General features: G+C 31.0%; 2 protein-coding genes across 2 annotated transcripts in view; one reads left to right on the top strand and one right to left on the bottom strand.

Annotated features, from left to right (window-relative positions):
* Window positions 1-2,859: 2,859 nt before the first annotated feature.
* On the bottom strand, window positions 2,860-10,262 carry LOC123691984 (protein MAK16 homolog A). The gene is made up of 8 exons (XM_045636584.1): window positions 10,177-10,262; window positions 10,046-10,092; window positions 9,824-9,967; window positions 8,882-9,064; window positions 8,202-8,331; window positions 3,566-3,763; window positions 3,341-3,412; window positions 2,860-2,973 (listed from the first exon to the last, which is right to left on the bottom strand). The coding sequence occupies exons 1-8, from the start codon at window positions 10,189-10,191 to the stop codon at window positions 2,872-2,874; spliced, it is 891 nt and encodes a 296-aa protein (XP_045492540.1). The 5' UTR covers window positions 10,192-10,262; the 3' UTR covers window positions 2,860-2,871.
* A 591-nt stretch (window positions 10,263-10,853) lies between these two features.
* LOC123691927 (kinesin-related protein 4-like) overlaps window positions 10,854-27,406 on the top strand; it is a 29,143-nt gene continuing 12,590 nt past the window's right edge. The window contains exons 1-14 of the mRNA XM_045636516.1: window positions 10,854-11,157; window positions 11,310-11,544; window positions 12,966-13,122; window positions 13,418-13,492; window positions 14,071-14,276; window positions 14,888-15,013; window positions 15,415-15,550; window positions 16,016-16,227; window positions 18,689-18,834; window positions 20,056-20,112; window positions 20,435-20,547; window positions 21,292-21,459; window positions 21,601-21,754; window positions 21,950-27,347. Of these exons, the coding sequence (XP_045492472.1) occupies window positions 11,007-11,157; window positions 11,310-11,544; window positions 12,966-13,122; window positions 13,418-13,492; window positions 14,071-14,276; window positions 14,888-15,013; window positions 15,415-15,550; window positions 16,016-16,227; window positions 18,689-18,834; window positions 20,056-20,112; window positions 20,435-20,547; window positions 21,292-21,459; window positions 21,601-21,754; window positions 21,950-27,347 (7,334 nt within the window). The 5' untranslated portion in view covers window positions 10,854-11,006. The remainder of the gene's footprint in view (window positions 11,158-11,309; window positions 11,545-12,965; window positions 13,123-13,417; window positions 13,493-14,070; window positions 14,277-14,887; window positions 15,014-15,414; window positions 15,551-16,015; window positions 16,228-18,688; window positions 18,835-20,055; window positions 20,113-20,434; window positions 20,548-21,291; window positions 21,460-21,600; window positions 21,755-21,949; window positions 27,348-27,406) is intronic.

Below are 27,406 nucleotides of genomic sequence, written 5' to 3'. Positions count from 1 at the left end.
ACTATTCCTATGGACTGTGGTCTGATTTATTTATTTATTATTATCTGGGGGCACGGTAGTGCCCCCGCCAAGACGAGCCAAGCGAACAAGCGAAGCGCACGGGCACTACCTACCTTTTCTCGAAGCGCTTCGACGTTTTTTTGAACCCTCATAACTTGGGTTTGGATTATGCTAGATCAACAAAATTTTCGGGATATATTGTCAATAGCGGACTTATTGAACATATTAAGTTTTAATTACATTAGCTTTTATACTTCAGATTTTATTTATATCTAAAAAACGCTAATTTCGTCACTGACTCACTGATGATCATCAAAATTCTTAAGGTATTTCTTAATGTCCTAGAAAGCTGAAATTTTGTATGTAAGCTAGTATTAGCACACAAACAACAAAAAAATTATAAAACTTGTAACTTTCATCCCCCAACCCCTTAAACTAGGGGATGGGAGTTTGTATGAGACCTGTAATTTTAAATTAAATTTTGATGACGCTAGAGGTCTAATCTAATAATCTAAAACTTGGTTTCCCTAGATATATAATATATGTATAGGTACTCCTTGTTAAAAAAAAAATAAAAATTTAATCGACATATAAAATTTTGTTACAAACAACTTACAAAAAGAAATTAAATCCCACCAAAAACATTTTCATGTAAAATGTTGCCAAGACGAGCCCATATGACTCGCACTGTCAAAAAGTTATCAGATCTCATGTAGAGCCAAGCTTCTAACACTACACGCCCTAACTCTACAAGGCCTAACTTCACAAACTCTACACCTTAGTCAAAATATGTGGCTTGGCCGTTCGTTACTACAAGAACTATTGTATAACACAAAAGTAATGAACAGTGAATTAATTTTTCACCTTACGCCGATGTGAATGTAGCGAAATGGCCAAGCCACATATTTTGACTAAGGTGTAGAGTTTGTGAAGTTAGGCCTTGTAGAGTTAGGGCGTGTAGTGTTAGAAGCTTGGCTCTACATGAGATCTGATAACTTTTTGACAGTGCGAGTCATATATGAAAATGTTTTTGGTGGGATAGAATTTCCAACAAAGGACACAGTTCATGTTTATTATATCTTATTAAAATACATAATCTACTGTACCTTTAATTACAGGAAATTACAGCGTTCAATGTTCATTACAATTCAACTACAATTTGTCATTTTATTAAAAAATATTAGGTATATAACAATAATAATTAAAGAGCCATTATATAAATCAAACAAGCATTACTATTGCAGATTTTAAATTCAATAATATGTTAATTTGCTGAAAAATAATATAATATAAATTTAAATTAATTTTTATAATATAATAATAATTTTAAATGATATACCTATAATATGATATAAAAGTCAAAAAGATTTTCTATATAAATATTTATTCTTTAGAAATTAGATATAAATATCAATTGAAGCAAAACAATATGAATTAAACGCCCACTGAAGCAACACAATATGAATTAAACGCCCACTGAAGCAACACAATATGAATTAAAAAATATAAACTACTTTACCTGGTTATTTGTTAGTTGTTACCATCGAAATACACAGCTAATGGATCTCACTAAGCAGAGACCGAGTGCAATGTGCATTAACGTTTTATCGTACATATACATTTTATAAAAAATAAGTGTGAAAATCAAAAACTCACGTTCGCTGGAAATACATTACCTACGCTTTCAAAGTGAGAATTAAGCATACTTCAAAACTAATTGGGTCACGCGCTTATACCGTATAAGTAAAGGTTATAGTATGTTAACAGTATGATATAATATCGTTTTATTCGGGTGTAGTAAATTCTTAATCTAAAATTACATAGGTATATCTATTTTATGATGATTTTATGTTCATTGTCCGTTAGATACAAATTTTTGAAGAAATATAATCTACCAGTAGGTATTGAATTTTGAATAGTTACAGACAATGTTTCGCTGATTTTTTATTCTTCAAATAAGGCCAATTAATACTTACCACCACGTCGAATCTCTCTTAAAACCTGATATGTAATAATTCAGGTTCCTATATAATATTCTGCAGTTGCCGATTTCTTCCCGATTTCAATACCACTTGGCAGATGTTATTTGACCAATGAGCCACAGGGAATACCATTGATCAATTGCAAAGAAACTTAATTAAATTTCAATGTGTCGAAGTGTAGAATAGCTGAGATTGTAAAGAACAACTTTCTTAATTAACGGATGAGTGTAATTAAGTTGGGAACACTGTCGCGCCGACTCAAAGATTACGGGGCGGGGCGCTCTATTCAACTGAAAATCATTTCGTATTCAATACCTAAGATAACACTGGACTGAAAGAACTGAATTAATTAAATCTAACGAATTTTATCTTTGAGTATGTTTCTCTTGGTGATTGTAAAATGTTATAGACTATTTTTATGAGATTTTTCTTGAATATAAAGCGCGGTATTTGGTGCGTATTGTGACTTGTGAGAAATGTTTTGTTGCGTCTTTTATCTAGCACCGTATATATCTGTCAACTGTGTATCTAGTCTCTACACTACTTCGCGTCGGTGCCTTGGTCGGTACTAATTAAATAAAAAAATAAATTAAAGTTTGTTTGTTTCAACGCGCTAGTCTCAGGAACTACTGAACCGATTAAAAAAGGCGAGTTCTAAAAGCTATATTTATGCACCACAGGCGAAGCCGTGACGAACTGCTAGTATACTGTGTAAATTATTAATTTCTCAAAAATTAATAAAAGTTAACTGGTTTAATAGTTTATTTTATTTTACTTAATAACGCCGTCATTGTTTTTTTTTTTTTCTTAACGTTATATTACTTGGACATCAACTCAAACCACTTGGTATATAAAGTTCGTAAATAAAACAAACAAAGACAAATAAAAATCAATGCTTTATTTTCCTCTTCGATATACTGACTGAGGGTTCTGTTTCGTACTCTATTTCCACGCGCGGCTTCTTCCTGCTCACTAATTTCTCGGATATATCCTGTAAATAAATATAATAATTTTTAATTGGTGGGAATAGAATTAATTATTATATAAATTAAGAATAAGAAATATTTCATAGTTTATTCTTAATCTGTATTTTCTAATATATTGTCTATGAATCTATGATTGTCTACGGTATATGATTTTTTGTTTTATGTCGAAATGGACAATTGTATTTTGTCACCGGTAAAGTAATAATAAACTAAATTGGGCTAATTTAGCGTTTTTATTTACACCTTTCTATACCAAATAATTAAGAAAAATAAACTTTTTCACCAAGAAAACTTCATTTTTTTATTTATGTCATTGATATAGACAAAAAAATACAAATGATTGACTTTTTCTATACATCAAAATATAATTACCTCAATATCTGAAGTTTCAGACTCGAAATCACTTCCAACATCAGCATCTTCCTTTTTGCCGGATTCACTTTCCTAAAGTAAATGAAGTCGGTTAAAAATAAAGTACAACATATACAACTTGTAACTTTACAATAGCTTCAACTTGAAATAACTTCAATTGCTATAACTTGAATGTTGTTGTTATTTCATTTAGTCCAAAACAATCACTTCAACAAACAAACATACCCCATCGCTTTCCATATCACTATCAGCTTCAACAAATTCGTCCACATCTGTCCTCCGCAGCTCTTGTTCCAGCTCTGGCTCCATTTCCTTCTCTTCCTCTTCTTCGTCCGACTTCTCACTCTCACTCTCGCCGGAGATCTCTTCTGCTTTCAATGCAGCATCAAACGCCATTTGCGGGAAGTTATAAATGTCATTGTACTGAAAAATAATATCAAAGTCAAGACAAGATCATCTTTAACATAACCAAAATGAATAAGTATCATTGAAGAAAAAGAGCACGACTAGACTTACAATCAAAAATTATACGACTTAAAAGTCTACATATGCATACATTAGGCAGTGTTCAAATGAGCTGTAGCTGTACATTAAATATTACTGCCACAAAATAAGGTGTAAACTGTTCCATTATGTTATTAAAAAAAATAATGAATGTTTTATGCAATACTGCCTAAACAGTTTCGATAAACCTTTAATAGACAATTGTGAGTTGTTTATAGTATGTTAATGAATAGCAGTCATCCATATATCACAAACCAGATCTACCTATTTTAAATTGAGACAAAAAATTGAGAATACTGGAAGAATGGCATATTCCCAATTTGGCAGCAAACTTGAGAAAATATAGCACTTAATTTCCTTATTAATGGCCTTATGAGTGGCTATAGATTCATAAGTCATACAGATTATTTGAATATCCCAGTCATTAAGGTCAAAGCCTGGACACATAGCTGGTTTCATATCATAGTGAGCAAGGCATATGAACTGTGTCTGGTCATAACGCCTCCTTGGTGCGCTCAGTAAAATTGGTAAATAACTTGCTCGCCATTTTTCCCAAGTCTGATTTATTTATTACGACCTTAAAACCGGAAGGAAGTTAGCGCGGAAAGTTTTTTTTTTATTATTATTAATATCTCAAAAAATTGCTCCTTAAATGCTCCATCAGAATCTGTAATTGCTCCACTTCTATAATTATTAGTTTATTTATAATTAATTTTTAAAAAAATCCAAATACTGAAAACTTGATTTCCCTATAGAATGAAAAATATTCACTTTTCATAAAAAAATTTTTTCCAAAAAAATTGCTCCCGATTTGCTCTATCAATTACAAAAAAAATTATTTAATTTTGATAATTTTTACAATAATTAACTGAAAAACTATGTTTGCGTAGTAAACTACTGCGCTGTGACGTCATCAATTATTGTCGTTGCGACGCATAAGGGCCATATTTACATGTATCAGCACTGCAGCGATATGTATAGACCTTAATGTTTATGTTTTCTTATTTATATTATTCACTAGATTTCCGCCCGCGGCTTCGCCCGCGTTTTCATAGGAAAACCCGCATAGTTCCCGTTCCCGTGGGATTACCGGGATAAAACCTATCCTATGTGTTAATCCAAGTTACGGTCTATATGTGTGCTAAATTTCATTGTAATCGGTTCAGTAGTATTTGCGTGAATGAGTAACAAACACACACACATCCTCACAAACTTTCGCATTTATTATATTACTAGCGGTCCGCCCCGGCTTCGCCCGTGGTACATATTTCGCAATAAAAGGTAGCCTATGTTCTTTCTCAGGGTCTAAAGATTGTCTGTGCCAAATTTCATCAAAATCGGTATAGTAGTTTATGCGTGAAAACCATACATACATACATACAAACCTTTCCTCTTTATAATATTAGTATAGAAGTATAGATTAGTAGGATGGTATTACTTAAAAGGTTATTAATTATTATCATGTAATTATTTGGTTCTGATCACAGATCACAGAAACTAAAGGGTTCTGATGATAAGAATAATAAGAAATAATTATAATTTTTGTTTTATTGAGTCTTCAAGTTAGGATTGCAGGTTCGAATGATAATAATTTTTGTATACCATCGTATATATTACATATAACATAATATGGAGACATTTCATCATGTCCACAACAATATCAAGGTTAGTAATAAATATTTCTACTATCAATTATCATCAAAGTATTAAATCGGTAATAATTATTTTTATAATTGAATTTGAATTTCTGTTTACTATAAGAAAAATTAATAGGCACTTTTTATTTTAGGGTGTGAAGGGATTCAGTCAAGGAGTTTTAAATTATTGAAGAGTGGTAATTATTTAGAAGTAGGGTTCGCGAAAAAATTGAGCCCTACTTTTATATAATCACCTGAAAATTTTTCACTAGAGTATAAATAATAAAATATGTGCTAATTATAAAGAATTTTATTTTTGACAAAAGGTTTTACATACAAGACATAACTGCGTTAAAAACAACCGACTTCAAACTTGCACTTGCAACATTTACAAATACAGACAAAAATGCTCATAAAATAAAATACTGGGCCTATCCTAATAAAATTTTTATGGGACCAATTCGACACCATCCCGCATCGAACAAAAAAAGAATCACGTAAATGATTTATTAAATAATTCACAAAACACGAAGATTGAATTTGATATTTTTTGGCTTTATAAATATAAATTTATAAATATAAAGAATATAAACATTCGATCACGAAATTATGCGGGTTCGAGTCCCGCCTCGTGATCGAATTTTTTCTATTCTTTATAAATTTATAAAACACGAAGATTTTAAAAATGTAACCAATGAACACAATCAATATTAGATTAATTGTAATGGTGTATAAAAAGTATTATGTCCTATGGAATTCTACTATGGGGCAGGGCAGCAGATATAGAAACTATATTTATCTTACAGAAAAGAGCCATTCGCTCTATATATAATTTACGTGCTCGGGACTCGCTAAGAGATCTCTTTAAGAATACTGGTATCCTTACTGTACCATCACAGTATATATTTAATAATATTTTGCATGTACACAAAAACGCCGACTTACACACAAGAGTAGGAGATAAACACTGTTATGGCACAAGGAACAGAAATAAAATTGAAATGCCATTTTACCGGTTAGCCAAAGTTAAAAATTCATTTATGGGTCTAGGTATACGCTTTTACAACAGAATTCCACATTGTATTAAAGAGTTTGGTAGTGCTAAATTCAGGTAAAACTCATGTAAAAAATATATTAGTTCAGAGAGCCTATTATAGCATTAAGGAATATATGGAAGATGAAAATGATATATTATGAAGTTAGATATAAGTTACAGAATATGTAATATTGACATGATTTTAAAAGAGCAACTATTTAATATGATTAATTACCTTAAAATGACATTAATAAGTTTAATGCTGGGAATAATAATATTATTATTTAATACTTAGTACTTACCTTATGTTGCTATTAATTATACTCTAAGAATGTCTAGGCGCCATATTTTAATTATTGAGTTTTCATCTAGCAAAATTTCAAGGAACAGATATTATTATGTACCTATTTAAATCATTCTAAATCATTTATTATAGGTATTTTTATAAACATTTCCCTACCCATCCCTAAACTCGTACGTTTATTCGTATTATTAAAACTTCAAGTAATTATCAATTAATTTGTGTTTCAGTCGTTTGTTTCATCTTTCGGTGTCAAGTTGCTATCGTTTGCGTTAGCGGGAACTACCTATGCGGGTTTTCCTTTGAAAACGCGGGCGAAGCCGCGGGCGGAAATCTAGTGAATAATATAAATAAGAAAACATAAACATTAAGGTCTATACATATCGCTGCAGTGCTGATACATGTAAATATGGCCCTTATGCGTCGCAACGACAATAATTGATGACGTCACAGCGCAGTAGTTTACTATGCAAACATAGTTTTTCAGTTAATTATTGTAAAAATTATCAAAATTAAATATTTTTTTTTTGTAATTGATAGAGCAAATCGGGAGCAATTTTTTTGGAAAAAAATTTTTTATGAAAAGTGAATATTTTTCATTCTATAGGGAAATCAAGTTTTCAGTATTTGGATTTTTTTTTAAATTAATTATAAATAAACTAATAACTATAGAAGTGGAGCAATTACTGATTCTGATGGAGCATTTAAGGAGCAATTTTTTTGCAAAAAAATTTTTTATGAAAAGTGAATATTTTTCATTCTATAGGGAAATCAAGTTTTCAGTATTTGGATTTTTTTTAAAATTAATTATAAATAAACTAATAATTATAGAAGTGGAGCAATTACTGATTCTGATGGAGCATTTAAGGAGCAATTTTTTTGCAAAAAAATTTTTTATGAAAAGTGAATATTTTTCATTCTATAGGGAAATCAAGTTTTCAGTATTTGGATTTTTTAAAAAATTAATTATAAATAAACTAATAATTATAGAAGTGGAGCAATTATTGATTCTGATGGAGCATTTAAGGTGCAATTTTTTTGCAAAAAAATTTTTTATGAAAAGTGAATATTTTTCATTCTATAGGGAAATCAAGTTTTCAGTATTTGGATTTTTTTAAAAATTAATTATAAATAAACTAATAATTATAGAAGTGGAGCAATTACAGATTCTGATGGAGCATTTAAGGAGCAATTTTTTGAGATATTAATAATTAAAAAAAAAAAACTTTCCGCGCTAACTTCCTTCCGGTGACCTTAAATATGTATAAATCAAATGTTTTAAAAATAATTTAGTTGATAATAATTAATGAAAATTGTATTCTATTTTTAATATTTTATTTTATAAATCACAAAAACAATATAAATACTCAAATATAAACTTACAGTTCCCTTCTTCAGTCTGTCAAGCAATTGTTTCTCTATTGCATTGTCTATCCTCGCTGCGACTAATGCCTTCTCCTCGCGCCTCCTTTCACGCCTCTCTATCTTCCTTTGTATTGGAACTAATTCTTTCCTGTAACAAACATTATATTCAGTAATATAGTCTTTTTATTTACATCTTTTATTCTAGAAATTTTATAGTAAATGTTGAAATAAATGAACACACAATCAATATTGTACCCTTGTACATTAACACTGTACAAAAATTTTTTAGTAACAAGCAGATATTACTGGTATGTCTAAAAAAGTTATGAAAAAAATAAAAAATAAATTCTGTGTCCTATCAAACTACAACTTTTTTATTAGGCTGGTTGCAGAGCTTGACCGACCATCAGTGCGTACCGTCGGTCCTGATGATACGCATCCAATGTGTGACTGTGACTATGACTGTGACTATGACACTAATACGCATGACAATACGCAATAGCTATGAACGGTTTTATGAATTTCCATACATATGACAAGCGCGACTGACATACGCACTGATGGTCGGTCAAGCTCTGCAACCAGCCTTAGTCCTTAGCAAAACAAAAACCTGCTGTTTATATACTCACATGGCAACCATTGTACCCAAGTATTGTTTATAGTATAAATGTATATAAAAAGAAGAATATTATACTTACACTCTTCTCAGTTTGAGCTTCCTCATGCGTATGAGGTATTGTGTTATTTTTAAAAATCTTTGTTTACATTTCGATTTTATAAAGGATGGCCAATAAAGTAAATTTTCATTAATTTGATGTATGGCCTTTTCGAAATTCCTGGATAATTTCACTTTTTCCCATTGTTTTGCTGGAAACATGAGCCTGAAAATTCACAACCATTATTTACCCATTGAGCCCCAAGCGGCCCGATCGGTCCCAGACACAATAGATTTTCTATAGTCCTTTTCACCTAGGACGATTCCTGTGACACTTCATCGGGTTCCGAATTACGTATTTTATGTTTAAAACGTCAAAATAATTTTAGTGCATAATATTTTTATTTTATGGCGGCATTATTACCAAAAATATAAAAATGAAACATTTTAAGCTTATAAATCAAAAACAGTATTGTTTAGTTTAATATAATGAAAAATAAAATAAAATAACACAAAAATATAATACCTACGCAATTTGTGTACATGAAATGGATCGTTGAGAAATCATAGAGTTGGAAAATCAAATAATCGGCGCCCATCTTGTGATCGTTTGTCAATCAAGTCAATCGTCTGTACGAGTGCGTCAGCCTTGTATACAAAGTTGCATTTTTATATTGATACTTTACGTGGTATTCTGTTATTGTTACTAATTGTTATTTTTGACTTTTTGTTGCTGTTGTTTGCTAAGTTTCCTTAGTTAATTGTTGGCGAAATACCGAAAAAACTAAATTTATTCAAATCGATTTCATTTCCATATAAAATATTATCGATTATCGGAAACAATTGATACGATTTCAGTAAAGGACATCTCTACGCGTGTCAAAAATCGATTTGTCACATTTCTGTGACACATCGATTTTTGTCCAGTCCTTTCCACCTAAGATGAAAAAAAATAATTTACATTATAAAGACGTAAATAAATTACCTCTCAGCTGTTCTCATATACAAGTATATAATTCCATTCTCTTCTCTGATAGTTGCATATTTACTGTTGGCTAAAGGACACGAAGAGCGAGTACATAAACCTGTTAGGTTATATTCATTTCGGCAAAAATGTTGCGTCTTCGTACTAAAAAAGAAAAAACACTCGTTGATGATGCATTTCTCGAAAAAATATTTAAGCATTTATTATACTTAATATACTTACGTTACTTTATGCGAACAATGAGTTTTGTTGATAATAGCCCACACAACCTAAAATAATATAAAGATTCATTAGAATTTTAAACACAAGAAAACATAACGATTATTTATAAAATTATTATTTTTTATTCTTACATCGTCGTGCTGCATTTTCGTATACTTATTATTGTAAACTACAAGTTTTATTAAATATATTCACGTGGTTATGTTTGCGACTTGACATGGACTTGACCGAGTAACATTTTTGAGTTTTGACCTGTGGTTTTGACAATTTCGCAGTCAACACCAACAGATAGACCACAGAGTATATGCGTAAAAGAAATACAGATGAAATATAATCCATAGTCATAAAACATTGTGTTCATAAATAACAAAGGAACATTATTTAAATCGTTCATCAATCGTTCAATAGTTCAATACCTATTGTCATAGTCCACTTTTCCAGAAATAGAGAAATATTGCTCGTGGAAGAATTTATTTATTAAATTTAGGACTACAGTGTACACGTATATAAATTAATTAAAATACAAAAAAATAATGCTAAACTTTATGAAAATGAATAGTCATCAGCTCAGTATCTAATTTGGATTATTAGTATGATTGTTAATTATAAATTACTTACCATTTTCGTAATGTATAGTAAAAATTTCTAAGAACTTCCTAAATTTTGGAATTTGGATATCGCCGCAGTCACAGAGCAAGTAATATAGCCGCAGTAAAGCCGCAGTACCTCGCACGATCTACCGTAATTTTACAGCTGTCAGTTTTGATTGTCTATAGTTTAAATTTTCTGTCGGTTATTTTTGTGTCGATCACGGAATTCCGTTGCGTCGCCCCAGAGTAGAGGTTTAAAAAAATAACCCAGAATAACAAAAGACATAAACACGTTATGGTAAAAACAAAATTATCAAAGCTATATGTTTTTCTATGGAGTCGAATATATTTAAGTTAGTAAAATAAGCAAAATGAGTGATAATATAAAGGTGGTTGTCAAAGTTCGGCCTCTTATTTCTCGCGAAATAGAAGAAAAACTAAACTACCAATGGCGCGTACAAAATAATACACTTTACCAAATCGACCAAAGCGGTAGGGATTGCGGTCCATCGTTTACATTTGGTAAGTAATAATATCTTGAAGGTTAATAAAAAAGTTTGAAGTAGGTATGAGTGGGTCGCTTATTGTTATTCAAGTTTGCTTCGAATGCAAATATGTACATTCAAGGCGTTGTGAAGGCCACAAGTAATGATGCATGTTGTGTATTTTTTTAGACAAAGTTTATGATAAGGACACGAAAACAAATGATGTATATCATGATATTGCCAAACCCATTGTGGAGGCAGCAACTGCCGGCTTCAATGGTACTATATTTGCATATGGACAGACATCCTCTGGTAAAACTTATACCATGACAGGCACTGAAGAATCTCCAGGGATTATCCCGCTAGCTGTATTAAATTTATTTGATATTATTAAAAATATTCCTGACAGAGATTTTCTTATAAGGTATAATTTTTTTTTCTGTTTTTATTGTACAAGCTTAAAAAATATTAATCATTGCTACACAATTGGGTATTTCTTTAGAAATTTGCGGCACGAATTAAGGGGGGGTAGGGGAGGGAAAGGGAGGGGGAGGTAAGGGGAGACCCCCTGTGAAGTGGGGGGGTGCGGAAACCCCCCCTTCTATTTTTTTTTTTGAATTTATATTTATACTAGCTTACCGCCCGCGGCTTCGCCCGCTTTGTCTAAAACCTAATAAATTATATACTAAAACCTTCCTCTTAAATCACTCTATCTATTAAAAAAAACCGCATCATAATCCGTTGCATAGTTTTAAAGATTTAAGCATACAAAGGGACATAGGCAAATAGGGACAGAAAAAGCGACTTTGTTTTGTACTATGTAGTGAAATGTAGTTAGAAATATACTGAAGATTATGGGCTTTCTTGACTGCTCCGGCGCTGCAGAACGTGGCGCTTGCCCCCGTGTACCTCGTTGCAGGCAGGAGTCTTCACTCGCCTTTGTAGCTTCGGCTTTTTGGTCGCCTTTGGCGACCAGCCTCAGCCACTCCGGCTCGCTTGACTCTGCCTGCTCCTCAGCACACGCGGGCGCCACGCTCCTCCGCGCCTCCGACTTTTTTAATACACTCTAGTATATGACAGACAAGTACCACGTGGAGTCGGGGTGGACAGATTCGGTTCTGTTACCTACTAACAATTTGTGTGCAATGTACATACAATAAAAAAAACATTTTTTTTAATTATACATGTTTGATACAATTTACAAGGGCAATGAATGAATCAATTTTATTTTTTTGCAAATCAGCGTCTCCACATATTATAAGTATTCTTTAATAATATCATCAAAGTTTGGGTGGTTATAGTTTAAAAAATCTCTATACAACACGCCACTGGGACTCAATTCTTTGAGTATGAGTCCCATCAGGGGCAACAAATCAAATGGGTTGTCTGGGTCTGAGTGATTAACTTTTTTAAAAACATACCCATGTTGCCCCAATCATATACTACTCGCCAATAATCCGTATGAATTGTTGTCCCTCAGCAACATGCTTTTGAATGAACTATGAAGGAACTATGGTTTTTAATGTACATTTTGACATTTGTTATCTCTTTCAAACACAATTCTTGTAGGTAGTTTTGTCAATGCAACTCAAACAATTTTGAACATAACCTCAAAAATTAAAATTAAGATTTCTCTGTAATTACACGTTTCCGCACGAAAAGCCGTTAATGTATGTTTCGGGGCATTATTATCGATCGAAAAAAATTAAAATCACGCCGAAATTCGTGCCGCAAGTTTCTAAAGCCAACCCCACAATTGTAACTTGCAGTTGTCGCAATTTTATAAATTATTTTACTTTGAAACAATGACTTAAATTTCTTAACAAATAAAACAACAATTTGCAGAGTCTCATATGTAGAAATATATAATGAAACATTAACAGACTTGCTTAGCGCTGACAAAAAAGTTGTTAAGATACAAGAAACAATACAAGGTATAAAAGTTGATGCGACAGAAAAAGTAACAACTTCTCCAGATGAGGTGCTCGATATCATGATGCAGGTGAAATAACATTTGATTACTTACATTACAAAAGTACTAAAAAATCTTATGTGTAAAATTCTCATGTTGACTAATTCTCGTAAAATTTTGTGTGAATATTAAGTAGATCTGAGTATCAGCTAATATCTATTTTTCTTACCCCTAAACGATAAGAGCAGGCAGAACAATGTTTGCCGTATTCATTTAAATAAAAATTTTAATGTTATGAAAATATCCAATTTTTTAAATATTATTTGATTCCTTCATTGCTTCTGTAGAAAGAATTTTTGTTGAAGAACTTTTTACAAATTTTCAGGGCAAAGCAAACAGACAAACAGCATCAACAAATATGAATGATGAAAGTAGTAGATCTCATTCAATATTCCAAATTGTAAGTAAAAGTTGTATTAACACTTATGTAACAAAAATGCATGATATTATAATGTTACCAGCCTGTGCTAAAAATATAATAAACAAAAAAGGATGTCACGGACAAAGTCTATTTACTCTGCGATTTCTTACAAGATAAACACAAATGACTGGCTGTTGCATTGCATTTACCTCATAGTTATGTGTGAGTGTCTTACAATAACAGTATATTACAATTTTTCAAATACAGAAGTGCATAATCATTAACAACTGCAAATTGTCAAGTGCAGATTAGACTCGCACAGTCAAAAATAGTAACTTCATGAAATACATTTGTGTTATTCTTTTTAGATGTAGGTAAAATTACAAAAAGGAGGCATTTGATTTGAATGATGTTTCTTCATTTTTAAAACATTATTTTGAGATCTTCTATTTGTATATTTTGTTTTTAGGTTTTAACTTTTAATTAAAAATGGTCATAAATGTACTTCTGGATTGATCCCATTGTTTTCAAATAGAAGTACATTTTTGTATTCATGAAATTCATTGCATCTTTTTCTGAAATGTAATGAATGAATGACTGTGTTTATGTCTCCACAGACAATAGAATCTCGTGAGCACATAGAGGGCGAGGAAGAAGTGGGTTCTGTACATGTGTCCCAACTGAATCTCGTAGATTTGGCTGGCTCGGAGCGCGCGGGACAGACAGGCGCGACAGGACTGCGGTTTAAAGAGGGCACTCATATCAATAAGTCCCTGTCGGCTCTAGCTTTAGTTATAAAACAACTGTCGGAGGACCAGAACAAGTATGTATATAATTTTAAGTAGAACCTCATTTACTATTATCTTTTTATTTTTGATGTTAACATTAGTCAATCTAGTCCATTAATTTTTTAAATCTTAAAGAAGTTTAAAGTAAAGAAGTTCTTTTAACAGATCAATTGAACAACAATGTATTATAAATTAAGTCAAATTAAAACATTCATGACAAATGAATCATACACAAGTAAAAAGCCTTATATGAACTCTTTAAATAAATAAATAACGAGATAATATTCTTAGAAAAAAAATTATTTAGGTAAATAATTTAAAATAGTTATGTTTCAAATCGTGTTTAAAATCTGTTAAAAAGTATTTAATTTCTATATGTTTCAAATTATTTACTAATCAATGTAACTTATCAATTATTGATATAAAGAAATTTGAATAGTTCATTCTGTTCTTATTAGATAACCCTATCTTATCAAAGGTACATATTTTATATTGATTTGCACATCATACATTAATGTGTTATACAACATGTTTTGATTCTAAAACATATTTAACTCCAAAGTTGATAAAAAAACTAACTTCTTAACTTAGTTTACTTACTTACCACTTTGTTGTAAAATGTATTTATATTAATTCATATTTTCAGACACGTGAATTACCGCGACAGTAAATTGACGCGGATCTTGCAAAACTCACTTGGTGGCAATGCCAAAACGAGTATAATATGTGCTGTGACACCCGCTAGTGTAGAAGAAACTATATCCACATTACAGTAAGTTACATGCAATCTATATAGAAAACTAGCGGTCCGCCCCGGCTTCGCCCGTGGTACATATTAACGTTTTCTCTACATAAGAATTAAGAACCATCCTCGTACTTCAAGGAATATAATAAAAAAAGATTTAACGAAATCGGTTCAGCCGTTCTCAAGTTATGCACTTACCAACACATTTTGGGATTCATTTTTATATTATAAGATTAAAATATGATTTTTAAAAAAAGGAAATCTGCTTGTGGTCCTTGTGGAATTGAAACTACATATTAAATTTGTGTTCAATATTAACAGCCTTCTTCTCATGTATTATCTTAATTTTCAATATCATGAATTTGCTTGACTAAAGATTTCTGTTTCAATTCTGGCATTTCCTTCATAATAATATTGTCCAATTTCAGATTTGCAAATAGAGCTAAAGCAATTAAAAATACACCTGCCGTGAATGCGGTTGCAACCAACACAAGTATGATACAAAACTTAACGAAGCAGTTATGCATGTTAAAGACTGCGCTGGAAAATAAGAAGAATGTAGAGGTAATGTTTATGGCTGTGACTTTAATATTTTTTCCAAATATAAAGGTGTAATCTTTAATTATTTCGCCAATTTTATGGAAAGTTCATTTAGATACATAGATATACAATGAGGACAAAATGTATGGGAGTGTTTTGAGTTAAATTTTTAGATATTTCTCGTTTTATTTTTAAAAACTTATAATTGCCATTGTACTCATTAGGTTAAGTACTTTCGATATCAATTTATAGTTTTTTGATATCTGCAATAGTTACGGAATAATCTCCTGTGCACACTTAACGATTACACCCGGTATAGCGCCCAAGTAACGAAAAAAAATCACTGTGGATATAAAATAATGTATTTTTATGAAAATAAAAGGAAATGTATTTGAAGATCTTCGGAATTTATGCGCGTCCATTTTTATTTGTCATAATATAATTGAAAATTACAATAAATAACTAATCAACATTTACTTCAAATTACAGCAAGATAACTGCAACCTCCAAAAGCAAATAGCGAACCTACAGAAGCTAATTATAAACGGTTTCCACCAAAGAAGTAGTACGGATTTAATAACGGGAGCTCGGAGGAAGCTGCACCAGCCGAGGCGAATAACAATATCAACATTGCATCCCATACAAGAAGACACTGTACCTAGTAACATTCCTAAATTCTGTACGCCGAGTTTAAAGTACAAGTGAGTTTCATAATTCTTATAAAATGCTTTTAAGGCGAGGTATTTCAACGCGCCGTTTGCACGAGTTCCTCCTTGTGTCGGCTTGTCTAGAAAACGCTAAATTCAGAGATATAATATGTATTTAATCTTCAGTTGAAAACCAAAATTTAGCACGTTTTCTGCAGTACATCAAAATACATATCCTTATATAAAAATTATTTGCAAAATCAGAAATTTCATTATTAAATAATTCGTTTTCGCACTACGTACTCGCACTCGTATAAAGCAAAGTCGCTTTCTCTGTGTCCCTATTTCCCTATGTCCCTTTGTATAATTAAAATTTAAAACTTTAAAACTACGCAACGGATTTTGATGCGGTTTTTTTTTAATAAATAGAGTGATTCAAGAGGAAGGTTTTAGTATATATAGTTTTAGACAAAGCGGGCGAAGCCGCGGGCGGTAAGCTAGTGTATCATAAAGAAATATCAATTAATAAAAGTAAATGTGTGTTATAATGATAACAAAAAGTGAATTCTTCATAATTTTTTTAAATATATTCATAGAATACTAGCTGCGCTTCGCGGTTTCACCCACGTGGCTCCGCTCCTGTTGGTCTTAGCGTAATGATATATAGCCTCTAGCCTTCCTATATAAATGGGCTATCTAACACCCACAGATCAGTAAGAACATAATAGAAGTGCTATAATGTCATAATTAGTATGAAAACCAGTGTCGCCAAACCCACACATTTAAACCGATAGTTATACAGTACACTACAAGTAAACTATGCCTTTGATTGGACAGCTTAATTTGAGTAAAAACTGACTTAGGTTATAAATTCAGCATTTCAATATGTACCCTAACGAACCAAGTTACGGTTTATTTTAGTATAACATCCCTAGGTATATTAGCTGTTTTGTTTCTCTTTGCTCAGAAATTCCAAATTCGAAAACATTCAGCTATTCCACAACAGAGGGCGTTGGTTTTCAATACATATAACTTTGAACCTCAACACATAAAGATAAGGTTGAAATTTGTGTCACTCTAAATTAATGACATTAACTTGACATTAACCTGATGCTATGCTCTAAGGGATGTCAGCCTTGTTATCGATAATTCACAAATAAATATATTTTTGTGCATTTTTTTTCTTTCTATTATATGAGTATAGGATAATGTGTCACATTTTGGAGTATGTTTATTACTACTAAGTACGTCTTTTGATATTATTATATTTAAATAAAAAATGGAATAGAATAGTATAAATCTATATTTACAAAACAAACAGAAAATATGCATTATTTTAAATCTTGGAACTGCCGTAGGTTTGATGTATCGGTGGCCTTTGTTAGACTGCTTATTGCTGTTCGGCATCCAGTTAACTCGTCACGTTGCATTTATTATCCATTTCTCTTTTAAATTAGGCTCTTTCGAAAATCTATAAATAAATAGGACAAATGAAAGCTAAGGAAAAATAGAATAAAATTTAATATTTATAATGTTTGTCTTTTCTAAAGTATCGATACTGTCGATATGCGCCACATGCATCACTAATCCGACATTCGTTTGTTTATTGCAATAATATTCCAGAAAGTCTTGTTTGCTGTTCAATCTATATTAGTACTTATTTCTTATGGCTTAAGGTTCATTTTGACTTTATATTTTTTATAAATTTTTGACAAATTACGACAAGCGAAGTTGTAACATAAAATATATTTAAAATAAATTAAAATAAGACTTACCGATGGTATGAAATGCCTCGATTGCTGATATTATTTCGTCTGCTATCATTTTTCCACTCTAATACCGAACAACACGCTCTAAATAATGAATAAATATGGAAATAAGGTTTGACAGCTGACAACCGACTCGAATATTTTTCTGCGCACAACTGAGAGCGAGTTAGGTGATCTTACCTTACTAGTGACACGTGGGCCACGCCCACATCGCACTTCTATTATGTTCTTACTGTTCTGTGCTAACACCAAAAGAATTTTTCAAAGCGGACCAGTAATTCCTGAGATTAGTGATTATAATATTAGCATAGATTTGTCTAATCCGTAATGTGTACTCGCCTTTTGATTTTTGGAATTTGCATTCTATCTAATTAAATTGGTTATGATGTTTTAAAAATAATTGGGATGTCAATGTCAAAATAGATATTCAATTGTAGTTTTAATTTTTATTTATTTTTAAACAATGCAATATTTTTATTTGTAATAGTTTCAACCTCATTTTCATTTGTAATATAATAATGATGTTGATAATTAAAAATGATTGTATCATTTTTTACGCGCCTCCGATTGCAACGACGAAATTCTTATTATAGGTATCATCCTCAAATAGCTCTTTGTTTGAATTATAATAATAAATTTCACATTAAAAAAATTATATATAGTTGTTCTTTATAATATAATATAGTAATATACCTACTCTTTATTTTTCTAAATTGTATTGTAAAGAATATTTTCTTTATTTTTAGTCCATTACACATACCAAGCAGTTCCGATTTTACACCCATAAGTGGAACAGCATCTCTGTCCAGCCTTCAAGAGGAAACTCCAAGACTAGTGACACAGCCTCTCACGGAAAAAAAAGTTAATTTTACCGAAGAAATTATAAATTTAGGTAAGAATGGTCACTGTGTATAAATAATGCTCTTGTTCAAATAAAAATATTTTTAATAATCGTAAATAAGTTTGTCATTGGATTGTTGCCTATACTAGTAGAAATTTCAAAATTGAGTCATAAATAAGTTTGAATGTTGAATAAATTTATATTTATAAAGCATTTGAATACCAAAAATATCAAATTCAACAAATAAGGTTGTGTTCCATCGTTACAATATTGTATTCACTGAAAAGTGTTTCGTATTGGTTGAGATGGTTGTTAATCATCTCAATAGATGGATCGCGGTGTGTCCCTCAGACACAATAAAACTAAAAGAATAGAATAAATTCGATCGCTCTGGCGGGTCACCGGTGGCCGAGTTGGTCAGGCATCCGACCCGAATTGGCGCGAAAGGATGTGGGTTCCAGTCCCGCCTCGTGATAGAATTTTTTCTATGCTTTATAAATTTATAAGTTCGAATGTTGCCTATTGGCTATGTGCGAAGTGGGTGGTAGGGAACGGCAAATCGACCGTAGCGCACGACGTGGCAGAAATGTGAATTAATTCTGGGCTGTCATGTGTCAAATTGCTTTATTTTCATAACTTCCTTTATAATTTTAAGTAAAAACATAAAAATTAGCGATATGGGTCATAGTACATGCTGTGTCGTAAATTGTAAAAACAATGGGAAAAACAGTTCCTGCAAGTTTAATTCGTTTCCAACATCAAAGTGGACATTACAGCAAAGACAAAAATGGATAGCTGCTGTGAAGAGAAAAAATTATTTTTCACCAGGAAGAAAATCGCTAGGTATAATATACACACTCACTTTTTACACTATTTTTTTCAATTTCGTTAAAAAACTAGACGAAAATCAATATCATAAAAATATCTTATCATCTAGTTGACATCAGTTGAAATGATTTGACAGATGACAAGTCCTGAATAGTTGCGGCCACTAGGGGCGCTGTCATCGCGCACACAACGAATACTATTTTTAATTACATTCATTAGTTAATACTTTACGTTATAATGATTATTGCTTTTTATTTTTTAATGTGTAAGCTTATAAGTTATAAGCTTATACAAATCATGCTTATTTCTTGGACAATTATCTTGAAAATAAATATCATGTTTAGACATTTAATTTAACATATAATTAAATTTATTAATAATTATTTTTAATAAGTAATAACATTTAATGTATTATGTATTATTAATAATAAATTTTATTTTCAGATAGTGACGACGAGAATACTCCAGAGGTACCTTGTTCGCCTTATCATAAATGCTACGGTATGTATTTGCTACCTAATAATGGTAAAATATAGACCCAGGCAAATAAATGACTTGAAGAAAAGCTAGAATTTATCCTAAATTTTGTTTCGTAGTTTACGGTGTTATTTATATTACTAGCCTTCCGCACGCGGCTTCGCCCGTGTTTTCAAAGAAAAACCTGAATAGTTCCCGTTCCCGTGTGATTTCCGGGATAAAACCTATGCTATGTGTTAATCCAAGTAACCCTCTATATGTGTGCTAAATTTCAATTTCATTGTAATCGGTTCGGTAGTTTTTCCGTGCTTTATTGTGGACTTAAACCTTCAATTAATTAAAACAGAGTCATCTAAAACTCCACCGTGCGTATTACGAAAGCACGCTAAACAAGCCGAGAAGAATCTAAAAGAAATTGTTGAATTGACTGAAAGAGAGAAGCAGTATTCTCCTAGTGTGGTATGTATTCTTATTAATTGGTGGTATGATTATTAAATAAATAACGAAAGTGTAATGGGTTGTTAACATTTAAAGCTTTTTGTACCTAATACCACTGACTTGTATTTTTATTGATTTATATTATTAGTATTCTCAGCATTATATTCTTTGCTTATAGAATTAATTCATACAACATGGTAAACGCAATATTTATTATGCAATCATAGTGCTTTGGTCTTGGCCTTGATATAGTGTTACTTATATCCATCATCACGATCATGCTATACCTGTCTGTAGCTTTACAATTGTCACATTAGATAAACTATTATTGAGAGCGGCCGTACACGGACACAGACTGCTCGAGCGATCGGTCGTTGACTGCTCGAGCTGTCGCTACAAACTGCGCAGTTGACGGCTTGAAGCGGTCGCTACTGCTCGAGCAGTCCGTGTACGGCAGTGAATGAATGTCTATACTTCACCGCACGGTGGCGGCTTCAAGCAGTCGGTCTCAACTGCTTGAAGCGGTCCATGTACGGCCACCCTTAGTCAGGATAATAATAATAATGATTAAATCGTTGTAGTAAAATCTAACAAAGAAAATAGTAATTAATAATATATTACATAGTGTGACAATTGTTTTTGACTTCTTATTATTGAAATGCTCATTTATTGTGTATAATTTTAATAGACATGTCTAATGTAGATATTTAAATTTATCTCATTTCCATTGTCTTCTATCATTCACATTCATTAACTATATTTTAGGTTGAATTATTGGAAAAACTTGAAGAGAAATCCTTAGCTTTAACTAAACTAGATGACAATTTAGTTGCATTAAATGCATTATGTAGAGAAAAAGATAGTGAGATAGAAAATTTAAAAAATAAAATCAGTTTAGCAGAAGGTGAAATACAAAGTATTAGTACTGATAAGGTAAGGTATAAAAATCTAATCTAAAAGCGGGTTTGCTTCATTTAATTAATGTTGAATAAAATAAATATAAACTAATTCTCATTTCAAAACAGAAGATAAACTGAAGTTCATATTTTAATACCTAATAATATATATTTTTAGGGCGATTTAACAGTTCGCTGTAAAGAGTATCAAAGCAAATTGACGGACTGGGAGGTCAGTTACGAGACTTTATTGAAAAAATATAAAACTAGAGAAAAGGAACTCCTGTCGCTTCTGGAAGAACAGAATTCTAGGCAAAGTTCTAATACAAATGGTTTGTTAATTTAGTATTTGCAAGTTATAATAAACAAGTATATCATATGTCAGCAAAAGGTTTTTACATGTAACTATTTTTATGCTGGCATGCCCTTTACCAAGATTTTCATGCAATTTTGCATGTTGAGATAGATTGACTCACATTTTCATGTTCTTACTAATTACATAACGTATTTACCTCTATTTTTTTCAGGTACAATGGGTTCCCAACATAACGATAAAATAATAAAGGTAAATGAGGAAACAATACAAAAAAATAATGTAAACTCTGAGAATGATTTAATGGTGAAAACTTTGAGTGATACAATTAGCGAATTACAGACGCAACTCACGTTCAAAGAACAAACAATATTAGAATTACAGGCTGCTGTAACAGCACAAAAAGACAAGGTTGATACTATCGAAAACGTTAACAAGGAACTCAATGAAATGCTCACAAATTATAGACAAAATATTTTAATATTAGAAAATGAGAACGCTATTTTTGCATCCAAAGTTAAAGACCTATCGTCCATTATTGAAACTCAAAAGGCAGAAATTAAATCTGCTTCTGCTGATGTAGATTCCTATAATAGTGTAATTCAAGAATTACAAATCAAATTAGCTGATAATGTTTTTACGAAGAAAAAGATTGTGGAAGATAGTGATATAGAAACAATGATAGAAAATGAAGAAATGTTTATTGCTAGCAACGAAAATATGAAAAACTTAATTCAAACATTGAAGTCTGCATTGGATTTGAAGTCTGAAGAACTAAAGAAGCTGAAATTAGAAAATTCTAAACATAATTCCTCTGACATAGAAAACTCTAAAGTCGAATTGAGTATGCTCCAAGAAGAAATTGACAGGCTCAAAAATAAACTTGATGATAATGAGAAAGTTATTGAAGACCTCTGTAATGAAAAAACTAAATTTGCTTCTACAGAACAAGACCTTTTAGACAAACTATCGGAAGTTAAAAATTATCAAGATAATTTACAAAAACTTAATTTGGAAAGTGAAATGGAATTGCAAAGCCTAAAAGACCTTTATAATCAACTGTATTCTGAGGGATTGGCTGCAAAAGAAAAATTCCAAATACGTGAAAAAGAACTAAATGTCGAAATCGAAACCAAGTCGCAAAGAATAACCTCTCTTGAGAATGACATTAAAAGTAAGGATCAACTTATTACTTCGCTTAACGCTGAGGATAATAAATCGCAAGAGAATTTATATGCTGCAAGACAATCTTTAAACAAGCTACAGGAAATTATAATAATGTTAACAGGAAATATACAAGAAGTTCCAGATATTATTGATAACTTTGTCGGAGTATTTAAAATACTGAGTGACAAATTAGCCTTATTAGAAACAATAGTTCAAGATAGTTTAGAAGAAAGGAAAAAATATCACGTTTTAATAGAAGACTACGAAGTTCAAATATCCAAACTTAAACAAACATTAAATGATTCCTTTGAAAGTCTAGATCAAGTAACAAGTGATTTCAAAGGCTTTGTAGCCCCAGAAGCGAGTGAATATCCTACTAATGATCTACAGAGCAAAATTAAAAGTTATATCAACACATTGAAAGACATGCAGTGTAATCTAATTCAGAACCTAGATGAGAAAAATGCAGAAATAAGTAAAATATCCTCTGATCTTAATAACAAAGAATTAGAATTACATTCTAAATCTACTGAACTATCTTCTGTATCTAAGGAAATTGCAAAAATAATAGATGAAAGGGAAAACTTATTAAATACTATTTGTACTCAACTACATAATATAATATCTGAATTCAGTATAGTCCCTTGTGAGATTAACAACGATTCCTATAAATCTGAAATAATTAATTTTATGATTGGTAAGATATCAAATTATATACGAACCATGGTTTTAGAAAACAATGAAAAAATAGACAATGTTGATATTATTTTGGCTCAAGCTAAAAAAGATATATCTGAACTTACTGACCAAAATCTTAAATTAAGCAATGATATATCACAAGTAGAATTTGAAAAGAATGCTTTAACAAAAGAAATTGAAACAATTCATGATGTTAAACAAAGATTAGTGAATGATTTAAATCGTAGTGATACATTATTAAATGAGCTTAGAAAAGAGCTTCAAACAAAAGTAAGTGAAATAGAAATCATTGAAAATAGAGCAAAAGATTGGAATGAACAATTCTTAAATGTTGATGCTTTAATGAAACGTCAAGTAAGTGAGCTTGAATTTGAAAATGAAAATCTAAGAGAAGAATTGGATAGAAAATCAAGTAAACCGTATTTAAATAACTCTTATCTTAACGGAAGTAATAAAGAAAAGTCGGAAAATGAAATTGAATTAATTTCCCCTCCTAGTCTCCTTACAATTTGCTGTAATAGAATAGTGGAAGCAATTCAACCATATGAAAATGATGAATGCACTAGTGCTACCAGTTCGCAAATGTACAATTCAGATTTTCAAAGTGATTATAAATATAGTCAGTTACAATCTGATATTGAAATGCTACACTGTGAAAATACTAAACTAAAACAGAAAATTGAAAATCTTGAAAATTTTAATAAGCATTTAATAGAAGAGCAGGAAGAGGCTCGCAATGAAATACGTTTGCTTTTGGAATCCGCATGTGAATTGCAGAAAAAAGTAACAAGTCATAGAACCAACCTGTCTACTTTAACAGCAACCACATATGCGGAAAATAAATCACTCAGCTCACAGCTTAAATTTCTTCAATACTATCACAGTTTGTTTTATAAAGCGTGCCAAAAAGACATTCCAGAGTTTAAGAGACAATTGCAGGACCTTATGATACTATTGAAATCGGATCATTCGCCACGTCCGAATGATAGTTTAAGAAGATTTTCATTGCCAAACGCATTAGAGAACAGTATGATTCAAACATCATTAAAATATGAATCCCTTTTGGATGGTGATCTCCTCATGTTAGATACCAACATAACTCTAACTACATGTGATAATACATTAACAGGACATGATCAAACATGTTTCGATGTTACACAAGGCTGTAATGAAGTAGCTTGTCAAACAAACAATGGTAATGATTTACAGGTTCCATACATGGACCTCAATGCAAAGCAAAGTATAATGGAAAGTCTGGAATCTTTGAAAGTTGAAAATGATAAGTTACGAACTATGGTAGATGACTACCAACAGAACAAACCTAATCTTGTCGACTCACAAAACAGTCCTTTTAATAGTCCAAATAAAGTATATAGTAACCTTTCCTGTGAGAAATGTTTGGAGTATGAGGAAAAACTAAAAGCTCAAATCGAAACTTTAAATGAAAAAGACCTGCTTGTACGAAAATTGACTGAATTAACAGCACAAAAAGATGAATTAGAAGCAAAATACAATAATTTGAAACTAGAAATTCCTTCTACTGATGCATTAGTAGTTAAATTGAAAAATTTAGAAAAAGACCATAATTTAAAAACGGTTGAAATTGATAAACTTAAAATAGCTCTAAGTAAGAAAAATGAAGACATAAAAAATTTACAAGATGAAAATGATTCCTTGTCTAATCAAGTAATGGAAAATATAGATGAAGGTGATAATTTAAGAAAAGAAATTGATTGTTTAAAGCATAATAACACGGAATTGACCAATAAAATCACAGAATTGGAAAACCTGCAATCAGAATGTGAAAAACAAAAAGAGATATGCCCAGAATGTATTCTAAAAGATGAAACCATCAGTTCATTACAAAGTAAACTGGTTGCTGAACCTCACAAACGTTTAAGTAGAAGTTACAGTGATTCAGATAGTTCATCAAGCTATAATAAAATTTGTACACTTCAAAATGAGCTGCATGCAGGAAGAGAGGATTGTAATGAATTGAAGAATGAAGTTACCAATATTAAAAATCATTTAGAAAGGAGCAATAGATCTATTGACCAAGCTATGGATATAGATGAAAGTATAGGTGATTCCCAATCATTCACTTGTAATAAAGAATGTAATGATGATAGTCTATTCGATAAGTCTAATATGCCAGATATACCCGAAGAGCGTCCGTCAGATTTATATTCTTTAGATAAAATCGATTGTGTTAATTACTGCGTTGAAAAAATTGGTGCCGACAGAGAAAACTTCAATTGCGATACGAAAATAATTGAAATGATGAGAATGCTTTATGATAAACTTATCACTAAGCATAGTAATGAGATCGAAAACTTAGTTAATAAACTAAGAGACTTTGAAGAATCAAAGAATTCGTTAGAAACAAAATTAAGTTATGTTACAGCTAGTCAAACAAAATTAAACAAAGATTTAGAAGAGAAAGATATGTATCTCAAAACAATGGCTAAAATCGTTTCTCAAATTAAGAACAATCTTTCTTTTATCAATAATACAACTAAGGACTCAGATATACTGGAAACAATTGATTATTTTAAAGACAATTTTTTCACTGTTATTGATAAAGAGTTTGGTTTGGCTAGTCTAGAAGTATTCGAAACTGTTTTAAAACTAATCAAAGAAAAATATAATTTAGATTCTACAAAATTATTAGACGAGAATAAATCGTTACAAGATCAAGCTACTAAGATATCTGAAGAGTTTAAACAAGTTAGCTCTCATTTTAGTCTTCTAAAGAATCAATTAGCAGAAAAAGAAAACGACTACAATCTTCTTACAAAACAGAAAGAAAGCATGTTCGAGATAAATAATGCTGTTACATTGAGTTTAGTAAAAAAAGAGGATGAGCTTCGAACATTGGTTAGAAATGTTTATCAGAAACTATTAGACAAAAAAGTTATTCACGCGGAAGTAATTGATATGAATCTACCAACATCCGAAATATTACCTATTTTATTCGATTTTATATTACAAAAAGATATTAACACCACAAATAATGAGCAAAGGGATAATCTTATGGTTGAAATAAATGAATTGAAATCATTACTCGAGGAAAAGAACAAACAGTTACATTCCTTCAAAGAAGAACATGAAAAACTTAAGGAAATGCATAATGAAACAAACAAGACATTAGTTGGTAAAGAAGATCAAATTAAACAACTAGGATCAATACACGAATCTCTTAAAGACATATATGAAAAGAAACTTGAAGAAAATGAGGCGAATATAGTAATAATTAGCAAACTTACGGATGAAGTTAAAATACTTAAAGAAAATATTGAAAGAAAGGAGAGCGCTATTCAGGTATTAGAGACACAATTACAAACTGAAAAAGAAATGAAAAATTCGCATAATGATAGCACATTATTAGAAATGACTGAAAAAGTACAAAAATATACTGAGGAATTGGAAATTTTGAAATCTGCTAACCAAGTTCTATTGCAAGAAAAAGAAACATCATCTAACGAGTTACAGAAAGCGAATAATATTATAAAACAGAACAAACTAGAAATGCAGAAAATGATGTCTGATGTGTTGATTTTGAAAGAATCTGTTGATCAAAATTCAAACGTTTTGGAGAATTTAAGGCTGGAGTCTAAAACATTGCTTGAGCAAAATGGATCACTAAAGGAACAAATCCAAGACAAGACGAAAGAATGTTCACGTCTCGAAATGAATATTAAGACGCACCAAAAAACAGCAGAAATTCAGAGCAAAATGATTATCAGGTATGGATTTCATAACTTTATGAAAAAAAAAGTGATCGCTTTTTTGTTTTATTTAAAAA

Source organism: Colias croceus, chromosome 5 (genome assembly GCF_905220415.1).
Source record: "Colias croceus chromosome 5, ilColCroc2.1".
NCBI lineage: Eukaryota > Metazoa > Arthropoda > Insecta > Lepidoptera > Pieridae > Colias > Colias croceus.
Note: the sequence above shows the minus strand (reverse complement) of the source record. Positions and strands in the feature narration are given on the sequence as shown.